The sequence below is a fragment of the Pongo abelii genome, chromosome 20 (genome assembly GCF_028885655.2).
Source record: "Pongo abelii isolate AG06213 chromosome 20, NHGRI_mPonAbe1-v2.0_pri, whole genome shotgun sequence".
NCBI lineage: Eukaryota > Metazoa > Chordata > Mammalia > Primates > Hominidae > Pongo > Pongo abelii.
The window spans coordinates 15,983,664-16,004,471 of NC_072005.2; the positions used below are offsets into that span (position 1 = coordinate 15,983,664).

At 47.1% G+C, this 20,808-nt stretch overlaps 1 protein-coding gene across 1 annotated transcript; it reads right to left on the minus strand.

The window, feature by feature from the left end:
• Positions 1-9,528: 9,528 nt before the first annotated feature.
• LOC100448801 (olfactory receptor 10H1) lies at positions 9,529-11,252 on the minus strand. Its single transcript, XM_009236707.4, is given in 2 exon segments — positions 9,529-10,857; positions 10,860-11,252. Coding segments are annotated over 2 exon segments (939 nt in total). The 5' UTR covers positions 11,245-11,252; the 3' UTR covers positions 9,529-10,303.
• Between the last annotated feature and the right edge of the window lie 9,556 nt (positions 11,253-20,808).

Here is a 20,808-nt window from a genome sequence, read left to right on the forward strand (position 1 = left end):
TATTAACTCTTAAATTGGGCCAGGCACAGTGCCTCACACCTATAATTCCAAAATTCTGGGAGGCCGTGGCAGGAGGATCACTGGAGCCCAGGAGTTCAAGACCAGCCTGGGCAGCAAAGTGAAACCTTATCTCTACATAAAATTTAAAAATTAGCTAGACATGGCTGCATGTACCTGTAGTACCAGCTACTCAAGAGGCTGAGGTGTGAGGATCGCTTGAGCCCAGGAGGTTAGGGCTGCGGTGAGCAGTAATTGTGCCACTGCCCTCCAGCCTGAGTGACAGAGTGAGACCTTGTCTCAAAAAAAAAAAAAAAATTAAACGCTTTGCAAAAAAAAAAATCTACCCTTTTAAATCCGGGTTCCCGAGTTATATTAGAAGTTCCGGCCGGGTGTGGTGGCTCATGCCTATAATCCCAGCACTTTGGGAGGCTGAGGTGGGTGGATCACAAGGTGAGGAGTTTGAGACCAGCCTGCCCAACGTAGTGAAACCCCGTCTCTACTAAAAATTCAAAAAATTACCCAGGCGTGGTGGCACGCGCCTATAATCCCAGCTACTCAGGAGGCTAAGGCAGGAGAATTGCTTGAATCCAGGAGGCGGAGGTTGCAGTGAGCCGAGATTGTGCCACGGCACTCTAGCCTGGGTGACAGAGCGAGACTCTGTCTCAGAAAAAAAAAAAAAAAAAAAAAAAAAGAAGTTCCAGGGCACTTAACTACTAATATCTGGGGGGCATTCTTTGCCTCCCCTATAAAATGTAAAGGGATCCCAAACGTTAAACTTCCACCCCCATCGCCTCGAGTTGTCATGGAAAAGAGAATGTTTATACCCTGTTTATACCCCACATGTCCTGAGGTGTAGCTGGTGCTTTCTAGCTGATCATGGTTCTGAAAATACCTTGGAATAGGCTGGGAAACAGGTAAAAACCAGACTGTGTGAGTTTGAAGGAGTACAGGAAAGGTGGCTTCTGGGTTATATCCAAGATGTGTCATTGTGGTTCCCCATGGTGATCAGAAAAGCAAGCCAGCTTGCTGTAGTTTCTTTGACCAATGTCCTGAAATTGAAATAAGCTTTGTGATTACTCCTTCACTTTATTTAGTAGTAGCCATTGTGTAAATTTAAAACAACCAAAGAAGTTGGGTTTAGTGTTGTTTTTATACATGGCATATTCTAGACCCCAAGGGCCAGGTCAGGGTGAGGTGAGGGAGACACCTCACCTCCTTTAAACATTATTTAAAATGTTGACATTTTGTTCACCGTGGATTTTTTTTGCATTCATTTTGGTTTTTTAAAATATTGCATTAGGCTGGCTGTGGTGGCTCACTCCTGTAATCCCAGCACTTTGGGAAGCTGAGGCAGGCGGATCATTTGAGGTCAGGAGTTCGAGACCAGCCTGGCCAACATGGTGAAACCCTGTCTCTACTAAAAATACAAAAATTAGCTGGGTGTGGTGCGCGCGTGTGGTCCCAGCTACTCAGGAGGCTGAGGAAGGAGAATTGCTTTAACCAGGGAGACAGATGTTGCAGTGAGTCAAGATCGCACCACTGCACTCCAGCCTGGGCGACAGAGTGACACTCCATCTAAAAAAAAAAAAGCACAAATATAATTTATCTTAATTGCTGAATTTTTTGGTGGCCCCTTACATTGGGTGTTCAAAGTGACTGCCTTATCTCCCCAGAAAGGAAAAACAAAACGCTTGCATTTTTCCCTCAAAAGACTAAAAAATAGAAGACATCATTAATTTAAAATAGGATTAAGTGCCAAAAGTTCAGTGAAAACACAGCAGGTCTGGGGGTGACAACTCCCCATGCCCCAGGGATGGAAACAGCCCCCCTCTGCCTGCTAGCTTTGGCCAGCCCCCTCCCCCGGGACCCTGTCCTCATCTCTCCCCATTAATCAGCCTCACTTTCTGAAGTCTCACACCTCCTGCATTCCTCGCTGTTTGCCAAGCCTTGATAATGGTCCCCTCTGTCCTTGGTATCCGCAAGGCAGGACCAGAGCCCAGAGAGGTGATTAAAGGGCAGGAGCACAGGAGGGGTGGGAGATCCCAGGCTTCAGGGACCTCCCTGAGTTCCTTGGAGCCCAGTGTTGTGGTTCTAATTGCTAGAGACCAAGGCCAGCTTGAAAGATGTGTCCTTCACTTCTTTTGTTCTTTTCTTCCCCGGTGTTGGTCTAACCGCCTTGCATGTGGGTAAAAATTCAGTCCCCTCCTCATGGTGGTTGTCCCTCTTGTTTCACCCCCAAACCGCCTCCCGGGTTCAAGCGATTCTCCTGCCTCAGCCTCCCAAGTAGCTGGGATTGCAGGCGCCTGCCACCACACCCAACTATTTTTTGTATTTTTAGTAGAGACGGGGTTTTGCCATGTTAGCCAGACTGGTCTCGAACTCCTGACTTCAGGTGATATTACCACCTCGGCCTTCCAAAGTGCTGGGATTACAGGCGCGAGCCACCACATCCAGCCAGAAGGATCTTTCTAAAGGGAAATTCTGAAAAATCATCCTTCTACTTAAACCTTCCATTTCTCTTAGGATACAGTACAGACTCTAGTGTGATCATCAGGGCTGCATGGCCAGGTCTATACTTCATCCCTAAATTCATCCTTTGACTCTATAGCCCAATGGGCTCCCTGCTATCCCAGCAGTAGACCAAGTACGCCCGGACCCCAGGAACCTTGTATCTACTCTTTTTTTTCTTTTTCTTGAGAGATTGGGGCATGAAATCTTCCATTCCTCTTTGCATTGCTGGTTTGCATTATTGGGGGTAATAGATGACACTGGCTTTTGGCAAGAGGAGTCTAGATTCCAGGTTTGGTGCTAACTGACAAAGTATCTTGCGGCAGATAGAAATAATCAGTTTTCTTGCATTTTTTCCCTTGAAAGACTAAAAAATGGGAGCCATCATTAATTTAAAATAGGATTAAGTGCCAAAAGTTCAGCGAAAACACAGCCACATCTGTGTTTTCTCTGTGTTAGTATCTCACACACAATTCCACTCCAAATACATCCCTGATGCTGATTAAACATTATGTATATAATTGTATGTTGTCTACAAGGTAAACCTTAAAAGTATGACAAATAGAGGTTACTGTACGTTCATTGAGTGTCTTTTTTTTTTTTTTTTTTTGAGAGAGACAGAAAGAAATAAGATCTCACGCTGTCACCCACGCTGGAGTGCAGTGGCATGATCTCAGCTCACTGCAACCTTCACCTCCCAAGTTCAAATGATTCTCCTAATTCTCCTACGTCAGACTCCGTGGAATTACAGGCGTGCCACCACGCCTGGCTAAATTTTTTTTTTGTTTTTAGTAGAGACAGGGTTTCGCCAGTTGCCCAGGCTGGTCTTGAACTCCTGGCCTCAAGCAACCTGCCCACCTCGACTTCCCAAAGTGCTGGGGTTACAGGCGTGAGCCACCGCACCTGGCCCCTTGCATCTACTCTTGCTTTTACCTGTGATACCCTTCCCCCACCTGCTCCCACACTGCCTTGGGTCTTCCTGAGGGTCATCTCCTCAGAAAGCTCTTTCCTGACTTCCCCACACTCGGTCACCACCCCTATTACAAGCCCTCATAGCAACTCACTTAGGTCCCTCAGAGCTTTTATCACAATGTCCCATATATATTAATTGGTGTGATTATTTGTTTAATATCTATGTCTTCCTCTGTCTAGGGCAGACATTGAGATCGGGATGTCTTATCTAATTGGTTCAACACTGTCTTCCCAGTGGTGCCTAGAAAAATGCCTGATACACAGTAGGTGCTCAATAAATGCTTATTTAGGGAATACAGCAGGGTTTGTCATTCTGCGCCTGGCTGACATTTGGGGACAGTGGTGGGGGCTGTTCTGTGCATTGTAGGATGTTGAGCAGCATCACTGACTTTGACATACTAGATGCTGTAACATACGTACCCTCTGCCTCATTTCAAAGACCAAAAATTGTCTCTAGAAATTTCCAAATGTGCCCTGGGAAGGGGAGCAAAATCACCATTGGCAGAGGAGCATGGGAATGCAGAGACCGGGCTAATAGAGCTCCAGCTGCTTCTTACCCCTCTTGGCTCCCTTAGAACTTTGCTCATGGGGTGGTTCGTTTTATGTGTCAACTTGACTGGGTCGGGGATGCTCAGAGATCTGATTGGATATTATTTCTGGTATGTTTGTGAAGGTGTTTCTGGAAGAGATGAACATTTGGATTAGTGAACTGAGTAAAACAGGTGGACCTTCCCAGTGTGAGAGGGCATCCTCTAATCTGTGGAGGGTCCGAATAGAAGAAAACAGCAGAGGAGGTTGGACTCACATTCCCTTTGCCTGGCAATCTTCTTGCTCTTGCTGCTCCTGGTTCTCAGGCCTTCAGACCCAGGTTGGACTCTACACCATTCGTTTTCAGCTCTCAGGCCTTCAAACTATTGGCTGAGTCAACACTGGCTTTCCTGGTTCTCACCTTACACATGGCATATCATGAGACTTTTCAGCCTCCATAATTATGTGAGCCAATACCATATATATAATTTATTATTATTTATTATTATTATTATACTTTAGGTTTTATAGTACATGTGCCCAATGTGCAGGTTAGTTACATATTTAGATGGAGTCTCACTCTGTCGCCCAGGCTGCAGTGCAGTGGCACACTCTTGGCTCACTGCAACCTCCATCTCCCCGGTTCAAGTGATTCTCCTGCCTCAGCCTCCTGAGCAGCTGAGATTACAGGCACCCGCCACCATGCCCCGCTAATTTTTGTATTTGAAGTGGAGACGGGGTTTCGCCATGTTGGCCAGACTGGTCTGAAACTCCTGATCTCAAGTGATCCACCCACTTTGGCCTCCCAAAGTGCTGGGATTACAGGCGTGAGCCACTGCACCCGGCCCTTGTAATATATATATCTATCCATCTACCTTATCTGTCTACCTATTCATTACCTATTTATCATCTATCTGTCTATATCTTATTGGTTCTGTTTCTATGAAGAGCCCTGACTAATACAATCCGTATCTTGGTCACAGCCCTGATATTTCTCTGTGTATCACTGCACCAGGTAACATGCGAATGCCTCAAAGGCTGGGAACAGAAACAAACGCTTCTCTATACCCCCAAAACTAGCACAGGTCTGGAGACAAAGAAGGCCACAAATAATATTAAACTAATCTTAGCCCAGGTACGGTGGCTCACGCCTGTCCTTTATTGGCTGGGCATGGTGGCTCATGCCTGTAATCCCAGCACTTTTGGAGGCCAAGGCAGGCAGATTGCTTGAGCTGGGGATTTCAAGACCAACTTTGGCAACATGGTGAAACCCTGTCTCTACAAAAAATTCCAAAAATTAGCCAGCTGTGGTGGCACATGCCTGTGGTCCTAGATACTTAAGAGGCTGAGGTGAGAGAATTGCTTGAGCTCAGGAGGTTGAGGTTGCAGTGAGCCATGATTGCACCACTGCACTCCAGCCTAGGCAACAGAGCAAGACCCTGTCTCAAAAAAACAAAACAAAACAAAAACAAATGACAACAAAAAACCCACCAAGCCTGTCCTTTATTAATGGGTATATCTGATGACTTTCTGATATTCAAGCAGAAAGCTTTAGGCAGTGAGAGAGAAGCCATGTGGACGTCTTGTGGGGAGAAGGGAATTCCTGGTAGTGGGCACAGCATGTGCAAAGGTCCTGAGGTAGGAGCATATTTGGTGTGTTTGAGGGACAGTGGGGAGGCTAGAGCAGAGTGACTGAGGGAAGGAGAAAAGGGAGGTGAGGTCAGAGAAGCAGCAGCAGGGCCCGGATGTGTAGGGCTTTGTTGGCACTGTAAAAACTTCGGATTTCCCTGTAAGTGAGACAAGGAGTCATTGAAAGTTTCTTAGTAGAGGAGATATAATACAATGTACACCTCCTAGGCTCAAGTAATTCTCAGGCCTCAGCCTCCCGAGTAGCTGGGATTACAGGCACACGCCACCACGCCTGGCTAATTTTTGTATTTTTAGTAGAGACGGGGTTTCCCCATGTTGGCCAGGCTGGTCTTGAACTCCTAACCTCAAGTGATCCACCTGCCTCAGCCTCCCAAAGTGCTTTTTCAATCATAAACGTCACTGCTCTAAACATCCTTTTGTTTACACTGACATGGAATGTCTATAAGATGTCAATCAAATTGGTGGAAATTAGGAGGCAGGATTTCAACCCAGGTCCTTCTCACTCAAACACGACTCCCCACACACACTTTCCCACTGCCCTGGGGGGCAATGAGGTTTCTTTCTCACAGGAAATACATAAGTCAACATTCTGGATTGTTCAATGTTGTAGGATTAAATTAGTCCACTTTAGGAATATTTGTTAAGAACTGATATATCGTCCAAGTACCATGCTGATGCTGGATGTGATAATGTACGAGATAATCAAACCTCATGACCACATGCAGCTGGCAGCTTAAAGGATCACAATAAGTTAGCATAAGACATCCAGTGCCCAACTCATAGTGGATATCCAGCCTCTTTCCAGGGTCTCTATCCATTTGGATACCAGCAGGATCAGAGGCCAGTGGGGTCTTTTATAAAGCAAAGCAGAGCAAAGCAGAGCAAAGCAAAGGGAAAAGAAAGAGGGGAGGGGAGGGAAAGGAAGGGAGAAAAGAAAGGAAGGGAAGGGGGAGGGAAGGAGAAGGGAAGGAGAGGCGAAGGAGAAGGGAAGGGAAAGGGGAGGGAAGGGGAAGGGGGAGGGAAGGGGAAGCGGGAGGGAAGGGGAAGGGGGAGGGAAAGGGGGAGGGGGAGGGAAGGGGAAGGGAAGGAGAAGGGAAGGAGAGGCGAAGGAGAAGGGAAGGTGAAGGGAAGGGAAAAGAAAAGAAAAAAAAGAAAAGAGAAAAGACCTGACTTACGTTCCTGCCCAGATGGCTCCGTTGTCAGGAGAGGGGAGCATCTTAGCTCAGTGCATAGAAGTTACTCAAGAATTTCTACAAGACTAAAACTTATTTTAAAATCATGAAGGACTGTTGAACTTGTAGAAATATTCCATCTGTGTTCCAAGGATGCACGCTTCAGGGTTTGCAGAGGATTGCAACTGTCTTCCTGTGCCATAAAAGACTCTAAGGATGCTGAGATGTTTCATTTGAAGAAGGACCAGTCCTCCAGAAATTAGGATCCCACTGTAAAAAGGCAATGCTTGAAGTGTTGAATGGAGAAGACTTGGAATCAGAAAAGACTGACATTGAAGCTTGGCTCTTCCAAGTTGATTGGTCTCTGATGAGCCATGCATCTTTTGTGCCTCAGTTTCCCCCTCTATCAAACAGAGGCCTGTGATTATATCTGCTCTCACTCCCACCTTGCGAGGCGCTAATGATACAACATGCCTGGTGGGTAACAAGATGCATGAACTGTAGCACATATTCTGCAAAGGGAGCTTCTCTGAGTTTCCAAGTTTTGATTGAAATCGTTTCCCGCATCCTCACTCTTCATGCTAACGTGGGATTTTTAAAAAAATTTTATTATTATTATACTTTAAGTTTTAGGGCACATGTGCACAACGTGCAGGTTTGTTACATACGTATACATGTGCCATGCTGGTGTGCTGCACCCATTAACTCGTCATTTAGCATTAGGTATACCTACTAATGCTATCCCTCCCCCCTCCCCCACCCCACAACAGTCCCTGGTGTGTGATGGTCCCCTTCCTGTGTCCATGTGCTCTCATTGTTCAATTCCCACCTATGAGTGAGAACATACGGTGTTTGTTTTTTTGTCCTTGCAATAGTTTGCTGAGAATGATGGTTTCCAGCTTCATCCATGTCCCTACAAAGGACATGAACTCATCATTTTTTCTGGCTGCATAGTATTCCATGGCGTATATGTGCCACATTTTCTTAATCCAGTCTGTCGTTGTTGGACATTTGGCTTGGTTCCAAGTCTTTGCTATTGTGAATAGTGCCGCAATAAACATACATGTGCAGGTGTCTTTATAGCAGCATGATTTATAATCCTTTGGGTATATACCCAGTAATGGGATGGCTGGGTCAAATGGTATTTCTAGTTCTAGATCCCTGAGGAATCGCCACACTGACTTCCACAATGGTTGAACTAGTTTACAGTCCCACCAACAGTGTAAAAGTGTTCCTATTTCTCCACATCCTCTCTAGCACCTGTTGTTTCCTGACTTTTGAATGATCACCATTCTAACTGGTGTGAGATGGTATCTCATTGTGGTTTTGATTTGCATTTCTCTGATGGCCAGTGATGATGAGCATTTTTTCATGTGCTTTTTGGCTGCATAAATGTCTTCTTTTGAGAAGTGTCTGTTCATATCCTTTGCCCACTTTTTGATGGGGTTGTTTGTTTTTTTCTTGTAAATTTGTTTGAGTTCATTGTAGATTCTGGATATTAGCCCTTTGTCAGATGAGTAGGTTGCAAAAATTTTCTCCCATTCTGTAGGTTGCCTGTTCACTCTGATGGTGGTTTCTTTTGCTGTGCAGAAGCTCTTGAGTTTAATTAGATCCCATTTGTCAATTTTGGCTTTTGTAATGTGAGATGTTTTGACTGTGGGATGTTTTGACAGCTTAAATGATAGAGAATTCACACTTTAGAAAAAAAATGATGCATAGCTCAAACACAGGAAGACCTATGGTCAATAAATATATAAATACCATACAGTAGGGTCAATCTTAAATCCCTGCCCATTGGGAAGTGGGTGAGCATGATGCCTGAGAGACCGAGAGATAAATTTTCTTTTTTTTTTTTTTTGAGACGGAGTCTAGCTCTGTCACCCAGGCTGGAGTGCAGTGGTGTGATCTCAGCTCACTGCAGCCTCTGCCTCCAGGGTTCAAGCGATTCTCCTATCTCAGCCTCCTGAGTAGCTGGGATTACAGGCACCTGCCACCACGCCCGACTAATTTTTATATTTTTAGTACAGACGGGGTTTCAGCCATTTGCCCAGGCTGCTCTCGAACTCCTGACCTCAGGGGATCCACCCACCTTGGCCTCCCAAAGTGCTGGGATTACAGGCATGAGCCACTGCACCTGGCCATGAGATAAACCCATCCTGGGCTCTACACTCAATGTCCGGATTCGACAGAGAGCTCCCGACTGGCCCATGAGCCATGTCACCTTCTAACACAAAATTCGGTATCTCACAGTGTGACTTTTTTCTTGACCCAACCATAAAGACATCTCAGTCTCTCCACAACTATTCAAGACTCACACTTGAAATGCTAAGGTTTCCTTGATGTTTAAAGAGAGTCTGTTTATTGCTATTTCTAACTTCTATTGCATAGATCTGTGCAATGCTGAAATTTAGGGTACTTTTCTCTCCTCTGCTATAATCTGGAGTAGCCTTACAAAATCTGAGTTGTAGCTACCTGGTGCAGCACTCATAGAGAGTGGGGCATGAAATCTTCCATCTCTCTTTGCATTACTGGTTTGCATTATTGGGGGTATTAGATGACCCTGGCTTTTGGCAAGAGGAGTCTAGATTGAGGTTTGGTGCTAACTGACACAGTATCTTGCAGCAGATAGAAATAATCAAACCTGGTTTTCTCTGTGTTAGTATCTCACACACACTTCCACTCCAAACATATCCCTGATGCTGATTAACCTTTGTGTTTATAATTGTATGTCATCTACAAGGTCCCTTGTAAACCTTAAAGCATGACAAATAGAGGTTACTATATGTTCATGGATTGTCTTTCTTTTGGGGGAGAAGGGATAGGGTCTCACTCTGTCACCCATGCTAGATTGCAGTGGCACAGTCATAGTTCACTGTAACCTCAAACTTCTGGACTTAGGCAGTAATCCCAGTTCAGTCTCCCAGGTAGCTGGGACTACAGGCATGTACCACCATGCCAAGCTATTTTTTTCTAAGTTTTTGTAGGTATGCAGTCTTGCTATGTTGTCAAAGCTGGTCTTAAACTCCTGGCCTCAAGCAATCCTCCTGCCTTGGCATCCCAAGGTGCTGGAATTATAAGTGTGAGCCACAGTGCCTGGCTGGAACGTAATTTTCTTTTTCTTTTTTCTTTCTTTCTTTTTTGAGACAGTCTCACTCTTTCGCCCAGGCTGGAGTGCAGTGGTGTGATCTCAGCTCACTGCAACCTCCACCTACAGGGTCAAGCGATTCTTATGCCTTAGCCTCCCAAGTAGCTAGGGTTACAGGCATGTGCCAACATGCCTGGCTAAATTTTGTATTTTTAGTAGAGATGGGGTTTCGCCATGTTGGCCATTCTGGTCTCAAACTCCTGACCTCAGGTGATCCACCTGCCTTGGCCTCCCAAAGTGCTGGGATTACAGGCATGTGCCACCGCGGAATGTAATTTTTAACAATAGCTTTCGGTAATCCAATTTAGTTGTGCCCATTGAATTTCTCCTACATCGTTACATTTTTTTCTGGGTAGAGTTTACCAAAGAAGGTCTTCTTCATGGCGACCTTCAGCTCCTTGTTCCTGAGGCTGAAGATGATGGGGCTGAGGAAGGGCGTGAGGACCGTGTAGGTGATGCCCATCAAGGTGTCTCCTTCCAGAGACTGGGGACCTTTGGGCTTCAGGTAAATGACAGAGGCAAAGCCATAGTGCACGACCACCACAGTGAGGCGAGAGGCACAGGTGGAGAAGGTCTTGTTCCGACCTTCAGCAGAAGGGATCTTCAAGATGGCAGCCACGATGAAGGCATAGGAGAGGAGGATGAGGAGAAAACAGCCCAGCAGGGCCATGATACACACCAAGCCCACGCCTTTGGCCACCACCAGCACATCGTCTCCACAGGCCAACTTCAACAGAGGTGGCACATGGCAAGCAAAATGGTAGATCTCATTGGGTCCACAGAAGGTGAGGTGGAAAATGGCCGAGGTCACCACCATCCCCATGACCGAGCCACCAGCCCAGGAGCAGCCCACCAGGCAGGCGCAGCCCCGCGGGCTCATGAGGGGTGGCAGATGGCCACGTAGCGGTCGTAGCCCATGACGGTGAGCAGGAAGGAGTGGGTGAAGCCGAAGCTGAAGGAGAAGAACATCTGACTGGCACAGGCCAGGAAGGCGATGGAGCGCTGGGTGGACAGCAGGTCAGCCAGCATGCGCGGGATGATGGCCACGGTGTAGAGGATCTCGGAGATGGAGAGGGTGCACAGGAAGAGGTACATGGGCGTGTGGAGGCTGCGCTCGCTCCAGACGGTGGCCATGATGAGCAGGTTGCCCAGCAGCGTGAACAGGTACATCAGCAGGAACAGCAGGAAGAGCATCATCTGGAGGTGGGGGAAGGCAGAGAAGCCGACGAGGATGAATTGGGTCACTGTGGAGTGATTGGCTCTCTGCATGGAGGCTGTGCATGGGGTGAGATGTGACAGGGAGATGTCAGTTACTGCATGAAGAAAAGTTCTCAGCCTTCCCCATACCTGGATTTGCCCAAGGGACTGCTCTTGATAAATGGTTTGGTTCCATTCCCACTCTGTGCCTTCTGTAATTTAATACTCTCATCAACCCAGTGAGAACGGTACTACTTTTTCAACCCCCTTTTGAAGTACCTTGAGCATAGTCATTGAGAATATTGAAATGTAGGGCTTGCTCAAGGCCAAGCTGTTGAAACGGTAGATTGGAGACTTGAACCCATAGCTGGGCTGGCTCTAAAACCTGTACCCTTCACTATTTCTCTATGTTGCCCCCTGCCCCCAAACGAAAATGCTCCAGGCTGGCGTGGTGGTTCACATCTGTAATCCCAGCACTTTGGAGGCTGAAGGGGGAGGATGGCTTGAGCCCAGGAGTTCGAGGTTACAGCAAGCTATGATGGCACCACTGTACTCCAGCCTGGGTGACAGAACTACACTCTATCTCTTAAAAAAAGAAGAAAATGACCGGGCGCAGTGGCTCACGCCTATAATCCCAGCACTTTGGGAGGCTGAGGCAGGTGGATCATGAGGTCAAGAGATGGAGACCAGCCTGGCCAAAATGGTGAAACCCCATCTCTACTAAAAATACAAAAATTAGTCGGACATGGTGGCACGCACCTGTAGTCCCAGCTACTTGGGAGGCTGGGACAGGAGAATCCCTTGAACCTGGGAGGCTGAGGTTGCAGTGAGCCGAGATGGCGCCACTGGACTCCACCTTGGCGACAAAGCGAGTCTCTGTCTCAAAAATAAATAAATAAATAAAAAGAAGAAGAAGAAAAACATATTCCTTTGCTGGAACTTCCATTCATTCCTTCTGTGCCTTCCTACTCCCTTCTGATAAATCATGTTCATCCCCCAGCTCCAGGTATCACGAGACATTCCCACCCATGGCTATGACTCCTTGGAACAGAGCGAGTCTCTAAATCTGAACCAACCAGACTTCCTCTGGGGTTATCCATGTAGGAAAGCAGAGGCAGGAGACTGTGTTGCTCTAAGAAAGGAGCCAGAAATCTTGTTTTGGTTGTTTTCCAGCTCCCATGAGGTATGCCTCTATGTTCTGAGGCAATGAAATGTAGCCATCAGACAGAAAGAGGGGTGTGGGAATCAGCAGGCCTCAGTTCAAATCCCTCCTCTGACTGTTGTGTAATTATTTTTTATTTTTATATTTATTTATTTATTTTTGTAGACGCAGAGTCTCATTCTGTTACCCAGACTGGAGTGCAGTGGTGCAATCATAGTTCACTGCAACCTCAAACCCCTGAATTCAAGCAATCTTCCTACCTCAGCCTCCCCAGTAGCTGGGACTACAGGCACACACCACCTCACCCAGCTGATGTTTTATTTTTTACTATAGAGATGGCATCTTGCTATGTTTCCCAGGCTTGTCTGGAACTCCACGCCTCAAGTCATCCTCCTGCCTGGGATTCCCAAAGTGCTGGGATTACAGAAGTGAGCCACTGCATCTGGCCAATATTTTGTAAAGTTGAGCAGATTCCTTAATCTGTCTGTATCACCGTCTTCCCCTCCCTACCTCAAAGGGTTGTTGTGGGAAGGAAATGAGCTTTTCTTAGGTGACCTAGCATGCAGTAGATGCTACATATGATAATTAATACAGTAAATGAGTGACTGTACATGGTCTTTGCTCAGTAAGTAACTTTAATTTCATGAAATTTCTATGTGTCTTTATGAACCAATTAAATATATTTAATTTTTTTTTTCAAAAGACAGGGTCTGGCTCTGTCACCCAGGCTGGAGTGCAGTGGCACAATTATCATAGCTCACTGCAGCCTTCAGCTCCTGGGCTCAAGCGATCCTCCCTTCTCAGTCCCCTCAAATAGCTGGGACTACAGGTATGCACCACCATGCTTAGCTAATCTTTTTTAAAAATTTGGCAATGTGTGACCAGTTGCAATGGCTCACGCCTATAATCCCAGCACTTTGGGAGGCCAAGGTGGGCAGATCACTTGAGATCAGGAGTTCAAGACCAGCCTGGGCAACATGGTGAAACCCTGCCTCTACTAAAAATACAAAAATTAGCTAGGCATGGTTGCACAGGCCTGTGGTCCCAGCTACTTAAGAGGCTGAGTTAGGAGAATCGCTTGAACCTGGGAGATGGAGGTTGCAGTGAGCCAAGATCACACCACTGCACTCCAGCCTGGGTGACAGAGCAAGACTCCATCTCAGAAAAAAAAAAAAAAGAAAAGAAAAAAAGAGTAAACTACCACTCTGCTTTCTGTTTCTACGGATGTGTCTGTTCTGAACATTTTACATAAATGCAATATGAGATGGGGCCTTTTGTGTCTCATTTCTTTCATTGAACATAATGTTTTAAGGTTCATTTGCATTGTAGCATGCAATTGTAACAGTATTAAAACACCACAGCACGCATCTGAGCTTTATTCCTGTTTATGGCTGAACGATTCTCCATTTTATGAATATGCGTCATCTCTTCACGGACATGAGGGTTGTGCCCCACCTGTTGGCCTTTGTGAATGATGCTGCAATGAAAATGCTTGTAGCATTTGGAACCTATCAGTGGTTTTCAGGGGCTGGGGTCAGAGGAGAATGGGGAGTGACTGCTAATAGATACAGTGTTTCCTTTTGGGCTAATAAAAAATTATTACCTTTGTCTGGAACTAGGCAAAGGTGGTGTTAGCGCAACAGCGTAAATGTACTTGATGCCACTGAATTGTATACTTTTAAGTGTTTATGTGGAAATCCAGTAATAAAAGGCAAATGCAGTGGGCTTTCTCAAAAATAAAATAAAATAAAAATAAAGAAATAAAATAAAAAATAAAGAAAAGAAAAGAAAGAAATAGGTAAATTTCAGGTTGTATGTATGTTATTGTTATTACAATAAAAATATCATTTTAGAAAGGGTAGTTCACTTCCCCTTAAGTGGGCTTAGGTCCTCAATCAAGCCCTGGCAGGTTTATAGTGAGAGATGAAGGAAGAACCAGCTCCTTTGGTGAGCAGAAGCTGCATTCTCCAAACATCGTTGGTCTCCAGAGTTTCTTGGTCTCTCTTCCTGGAATCACTCTCTTTTTGCCTCCCTTCTAGGTCAGTACTTGCCTGTAGCTCCACAGAATAGTGGCTCCCACAGCACCACCATGTCCCGCCACTCTGAGATCTTAGAGGAGTAAATGACTTGGAAACAACAACCTCCAAGAAGAGGCCAAATGGGCGAGATTGGTGCCCTGGGGTGGTGCTCACAAACCGTCTGTGGCTCCCCAGTGCCTAAGGCAGGGTTTCTCAACCTTGGGACTGTTGATATTTAGGGCCAGGTCATTCTTTCTGTGGGGAGCTGTTCTCTGTCTCATGACACGTTTAGTAGCATCCCTGGTCTCTGTCAACTGAATGCCAGCAGCTCCTGCTCAGTCACGACAACCAAAAAGTGTCTCCAGAAAACACCCATGTCCCCATGGGGCTCAAAGTCACCCCCAGTTGAGAACCCCTGATCCAGAGAGTGCAGCCACAACTCCTTCACACCCTCCCTCTGCTGGGATCCCCATTCCTCCTCTTCTTCACCTGGCAAACCCCTGTTTGTTGTTAAGACTCAGCTTAGATGTCACCTCTTCCATGCAGTCCTCCTGGATATTTCTTCCCAAGGCATAGTAAGTCACCCGTTCCTGGGTGCTTTCAAAATAATGATTCCCAGTCAATGGTAACAGCAGGCATTGGTTCAGTTCTCACTCTGTGCCTCCTACAAGTAACTTTAAAGCTCCTTGCTCATGACTTTGTTATGATGTTTGCCGTGATATGTCACATTGGAGCTGTGTCTATCCCTGGAACCTGACTGTGAGTCCCTGAAGCCAAGGACTGTTGTGTCTACAGTACCAATGCTGTGTACTCAACAACAACACTGATGAGAACAGCTGCCCTTTACTGGATATGTCCTACAGACCAGGCACTGCACTCACATCACTCATGCTATTCGTATTGAATATTTACCCCCACATTAGAAGTCATCTGCTCTGATCCCTATTTTACGGACGGGAAACTGAACCCCATGACACATCACTTGCCTTAGGTGCCTTGAGTCTGAAGTGGGGGCCCAGGGTCTGAGCTTAGGTCTGATTGATCTCAAAGCCTGTCTTTTCCTAACCTCTTGTTATACTCACCAGTTGCTGGTGGCTGTTTGAAAGGCCACTAGGAGATGCTGATTCCCCATGACTGACCGGCTACACACTCTTATTCATATCAATTAAGATCACAAGAATCGACAGCGAGTGAGTGAGCAAGGTGGGGGGGGGAGAGAGAGAGACAGAGAGAAGAAGAAGGAGGAGGAGGAGAAAAAGAAAGAAAGAAAAAAGGAAGGAAGAGAGAGAGGGAGGGAGGGAGGAAGGAAAGAAGGATAAAAGGAAGGAAGGAAGGAGACTGCAGGAGGAAGGAAGGAGATAGGGAAGGAAGGAAGGTGAGGGAGGAAAGAAGGAGAGTGAGGAAGGAAGATAGAGAGGGAGGGAGGCAGGAAGGAAGGAGAGTGAGGGAGGAAAGAAGGTAAGGAAGGAAGAAACAAAGGAGGGAGGAAGGGAGGGAGAAAGGAAGGAAGGAAGGGAGGGAGGGAGAAACCTTGAGAGGACAGGAGCCGATCACGTCTGCAAGAGGTGGCTGAGGGCTGCATGTAACACCCTCTGGAATGATGGGGTGCAGAATGCAGCTAAAAGGGTAGTCCAGTCATTCTGGAAAAATCAAAACTATGGAGACAGCAAAAGATCAGTGGCTTCCAGGGGACCAGTGGGTAAGAGGGAGGGATGAATGGGTGGAGCACAGAGGGTTTTTAAGACAGTGTAACTATGTTGTGTGATACTGTCATGGTAGATACAGGACATTGTGCATTTGTCAAAACCCAGAGAATGTACAGCCCCAAGAGTGAACTCTAATGTAACTGTGGATTTCAGTCAATGAAAATGTGTCAACACTGGTTCATCAGTTGTAACAGATTAATGGTAAAAAAAAAATCCCAGTTGCTAATTACAGGGGAAATTGTGTGCAGGCGGAGAGAGGGTATATGGGGATTCTCTGCAGTATCTATCTGCTCAATGTTCTGTAAATCTGAAACTGCTCTTAAAATAAAGTCTATTAATTTTTAAAAGTAAAACAAAACAAAACCCATGGTGAATGTGGGACTAGGATAGCAGCGAGGAGGAGTTAGAGCTTCTGGGCATTGATTCACCAGCAGAACACCCAGTGGGTTCCTCTGTAGGTAAAACAGAGAGAGAGAAAGGTAGGAAGAGAAAGAGAGAGATGGGGAGAGAGAGAGACAGAGAGAGGCAGGGGAAGAGAGAGAGAGACAGAGAGAGAGAGGTGGCGAGGGAGAAACAGAGAGAGAGGTGGGGAGAGAAAGAGAGGTGGGGAGAGAGAGAGAGACAGGTAGAGAGAGAGAGACAGGTAGAGAGAGAGAGACACACAGAGAGAGAGAGATGTGGGGGAAGAGCACACACAGAGAGAAAGAGAGATGGGGGAGAGAGAGAGTGGGAGGTGGGGAGAGAGAGAGACAGAGAGGAGGTGGGTAGAGAAAGAGAGGTGGGGAGAGAGAGAGAGACAGGTAGAGAGAGAGACACAGAGAGAGAGAGATGTGGGGGAAGAGCACACACAGAGAGAAAGAGAGATGGGGGACAGAGAGAGTGGGAGGTGGGGAGAGAGAGAGACAGAGAGGAGGTGGGGAGAGAAAGAGACGTGGGGAGAGAGAGAGACAGGTAGAGAGAGAGAGACACAGAGAGAGAGAGATGTGGGGAAAGAGCACACACAGAGAGAAAGAGAGATGGGGGGAGAGAGAGAGTGGGAGGTGGGGAGAGAGAGAGACAGAGAGAAGGATGGGGAGAAAGACACAGAGAGAGGTGGGGAGAGAGACACAGAGTATGGGAGGTGGGGAGAGAGAGGGTTGGGGAAAGAGAGAGAGAGAGACAGAGAGAAGGGTGGGGAGAGAGAAGTGGAGAGAGAGGGAGGCGGGAAGAGAAAGAAAGAGGAAAGAGAGGTAGGGAGAAAGAGAGGACAGAGGGGAAAGAGAAGAAAGAGGCGAGAAGAAAGAGAGAACAAGCCCACTGTCTAGCACTGACAGGAACACCCGGTGGGGCCAGTTCTCCACTCAGAGACTCTAGGGCTAAGCGTGGCTGTGGACAAGTCCTGCCCACAGACATCCTTAGAGCAGGGTTTCCTGCATTCAGCATTAGGGACGCTAGGGGCGGATCATTCTCTCTCAGGGGGGTGTCCTGTGCACTGCAGGAGACTGAGCAGCATTCTTGGTCTCCACCCACCAGATACCAGCAGCACTCCCCAGTCACGACAATCAGAAATGTCCTCATACATTGTCACGTGTCTCCTGGGTGACAGAATCACTCCACAGGCCAGGCCTGTCTTGTCTCTGAGACCCCATCTTGTCTCTGAGACCCCATCTGGCCTTACCTCTCACCCATCCTGGCTCTCTCTTCTTAGTGAAGCTGTCTGGCCTCCCCTCTCTTCCACTTAAGCCACCACTTCCCTCTTTTCTCTCCACCTTCTCATCCCCAGCTCCTAACCATCTCCTCACCACCTGCTCCCATTGATGCCTCCCTGGTGTGTGTGTGTGTGTGTGTGTGTGTGTGTGTTGTGTGTGTGTGTGTGTGCGCGCACCCATGTGACAGGGCATCCTCTGTCACCCAGGCTGGAGTGCAGAGGCACAAACACAGCTCATTGCAGCCTTAACTTCCTGGGCTCAAGCAATCCTCCCACCTCAATCTCCGGAGTAGCTAAGACTACAGGTGCCTGCCGCACCTGGCCAATTTTTGTATTTTTTGTACAGACAGGGTCTCACTATGCTGCCCAGGCTGGCCTCAAACTCTTGGACTCAAGTGATCCTCCCACCTTGGCCTCCCAAAGTGCTGGGATTGCAGGCATGAGCCACCGCACCCAGCCCACCCTGATTCTTTACAGCCTGGGGTGGTGGCTGGAGCTTCTGAACCCTGAATCCTCTTTCTCTCTTTTCTCTGCCTCTTCCCAATCCTTTTTCCATAGACTTCTTGCCTGGACAGACCAAGAAGAGAGGTTAAAATCAAACCGTCACCTTGGGTCACATTGAGCATTGGCTGCCTTCTCTCTGCACCTGTTACCTCCCTTGTCCAAGGGACCTACCTCATGAGGCAGCAGGAGCTCTAAAGAAGGCAAGTCCTGGCTGGGCACGGTGGCTCATGCCTGTAATCCCAGTACTTTGCGAAGCCGAGGTGGGCGGATCACAAGATCAGGAGTTCAAGACCAGCCTGTCCAGCATGGTGAAACCCCCGTCTCTACTAAAAATACAAAAAATTAGCCAGGCATGGTGGCACGCGCCTGTAGTCCCAGCTGCTCATGAGGCTGAGGGAGGAGAATCGCTTGAACCTGGCAGGCAGAGGTGGCAGTGAGCCGAGATCACGCCACTGCACTCCAGCCTGGGCTACAGAGAGAGATTCCGTCTCAAAAAAAAAAAAAAGAAGAAGAAGAAGGTAAGTCCTGCTAAGCAAACAGCACACTGACTAAGACGTGGTGAGTGGCCTCTGCCTGTCACCCACTGCCTTGTAGACTCACATTGCTAAAGGAGTCATATAAACAGGTGGTTTCTTCGAGTCCCTGGCAGGTGCTGGTTCCCCAGGTCTCTCCTGGTCAGGTGGATGAGAGGGGAGGTGACTCACCTGGGACTCCAGGCGTCTGCTTCTGCTTCACCCAATAGGAGGCTCTAGTTTGGAGTGTCTCCACAGGTGGGAGCTGACCAGGTGTGGGCTGCACCAAGCAGCCACACCAGCTAAGCCGGGGGCTTGACTGAGCCCGAATGCGATTATTTATCCCTCCCTGACTCCCTGTCCACCGGCTTCCCTCGCTGTGGTCCTACCCTCTCTGTCTCCGCTACAGGCATGCTGGGACCCTGGGGACCCTGCCAGAGAGGAGGCAATCTCAGGGAATCTGTATCCTCACTTTCCCTCTCTCCCCGCCTGCCACAGGTGAGTCAATTCCCTGAGCTTGTCAAGAGCTTGAGCAGAGTCTGGTGCTCTACAGATTTGGGGTTTGGGCCCCTGACTGTTGAAATTGACAGGAGAGCAGCCCTGCCATTGCCCCCAGGGACTGAAGAGGCTGCCTTGATATGCCCCGTCACCTTCATTCTTCTCCAACTGGGTCATTTGCCCAACTAAATGTCCTTTAAAATAATTTTTTAAAACCAACACACACATATGTATTTGTTTGTTTTTATTTTTATTTATTTTTATTTTTTGAGACAGGGTCTAGCTTGTTGCCCAGGCTGGAGTGCAGTGGTGCGATTATGGCTGACTGCAGCCTCAACCTCCCAGGCTCAAATGATTCTCCTGCCTCAGCCTCCTGAGCAGCTGGGACTAAACGTGCATGCCACCACACCTGGGCTAAGTTTTAATTTTTCTGTAGAGATGGGGTCTCGCTTTGTTGCCCAGGCTGGTCTTGAGCTCCTTGGCTCAAGGGACCCTCCCACCTTGACCTCTCAAAGTGCTGGGATTACAGCTGTGAGCCACCATGCCGGGCCTGTTTCTTCTTATTATGTAATTGAAATGCTACATACAAAGCAGCAAACCATGCAATGGCCAGCCAGGCAATCGTGACGGTGAATTTAATGGGTATCCCTTCACATCTTCACGAGCATGTAAGATGTGAAAACAATGCAAACCCATAAAATCAGAGTTCTGTTGTGCATTATTGTTGCTTTCGCTTCGTTTTGCTTTTGAGGTGAAATTCACATAAAATAATCAACCACTTTATACAATTCGCTGGGATTGAATGCATTCACAATGTTGTGTGGCCGCTGCCTCTGTCTAGTTCCAAAACGCTTTCATCACCTAATACCCATTAGCAGCCACTCCCCTACCCCACCCAGTCCTTCAAAACCACCAATTTGTTTTCTGGCTCTGGCTCTATGGACTTACCTATTCTAGACATTTCATATAAATGCGACTATATACTACTATATATAACGATGCATTATAATTGCCCCTGTGAGTAGCCACGGCACTCCAGCCATTTTGTCAACACAAAAATGTCGACATTGCCAAGACTGAGAAACCTTGGTCTGCATAAACTCACATAGAGTTCACTCTAAGACGCTGAGTGAAAAACCAAGTTACAGAAAGATATCTACGGGAGAATCAGATCTGCGTTTTAAAAACACACAAAATGGTTTGACGGTTTATCAAAAAGTTAACATAGAATTATCAAAGGACTCAGCAATTTCACTCCTAGGTATATACCCAAAAGAATGGAAAAGGATTCAAACAAATGCTTGGACATCAAATGTGCATAGCAGCACTGTTCACAGTAGCCAAAGGGTATTTTTAAATTTTTCTGTAGAGAGTAGGATCTCACTTTGTTTCTCAGGCTGGTCTTGGAACTCCTGGGCTTAAGCGATCCTCCTTTCTTGACCTCCCAAAGTGCTTGGATTGCAGGTGTGAGCCACTGGGCATGGCCTGATCCAAATGTCTATCAATGGCAGATCCAAATGTCTATTAATAGATAAATGGATAAACAAAG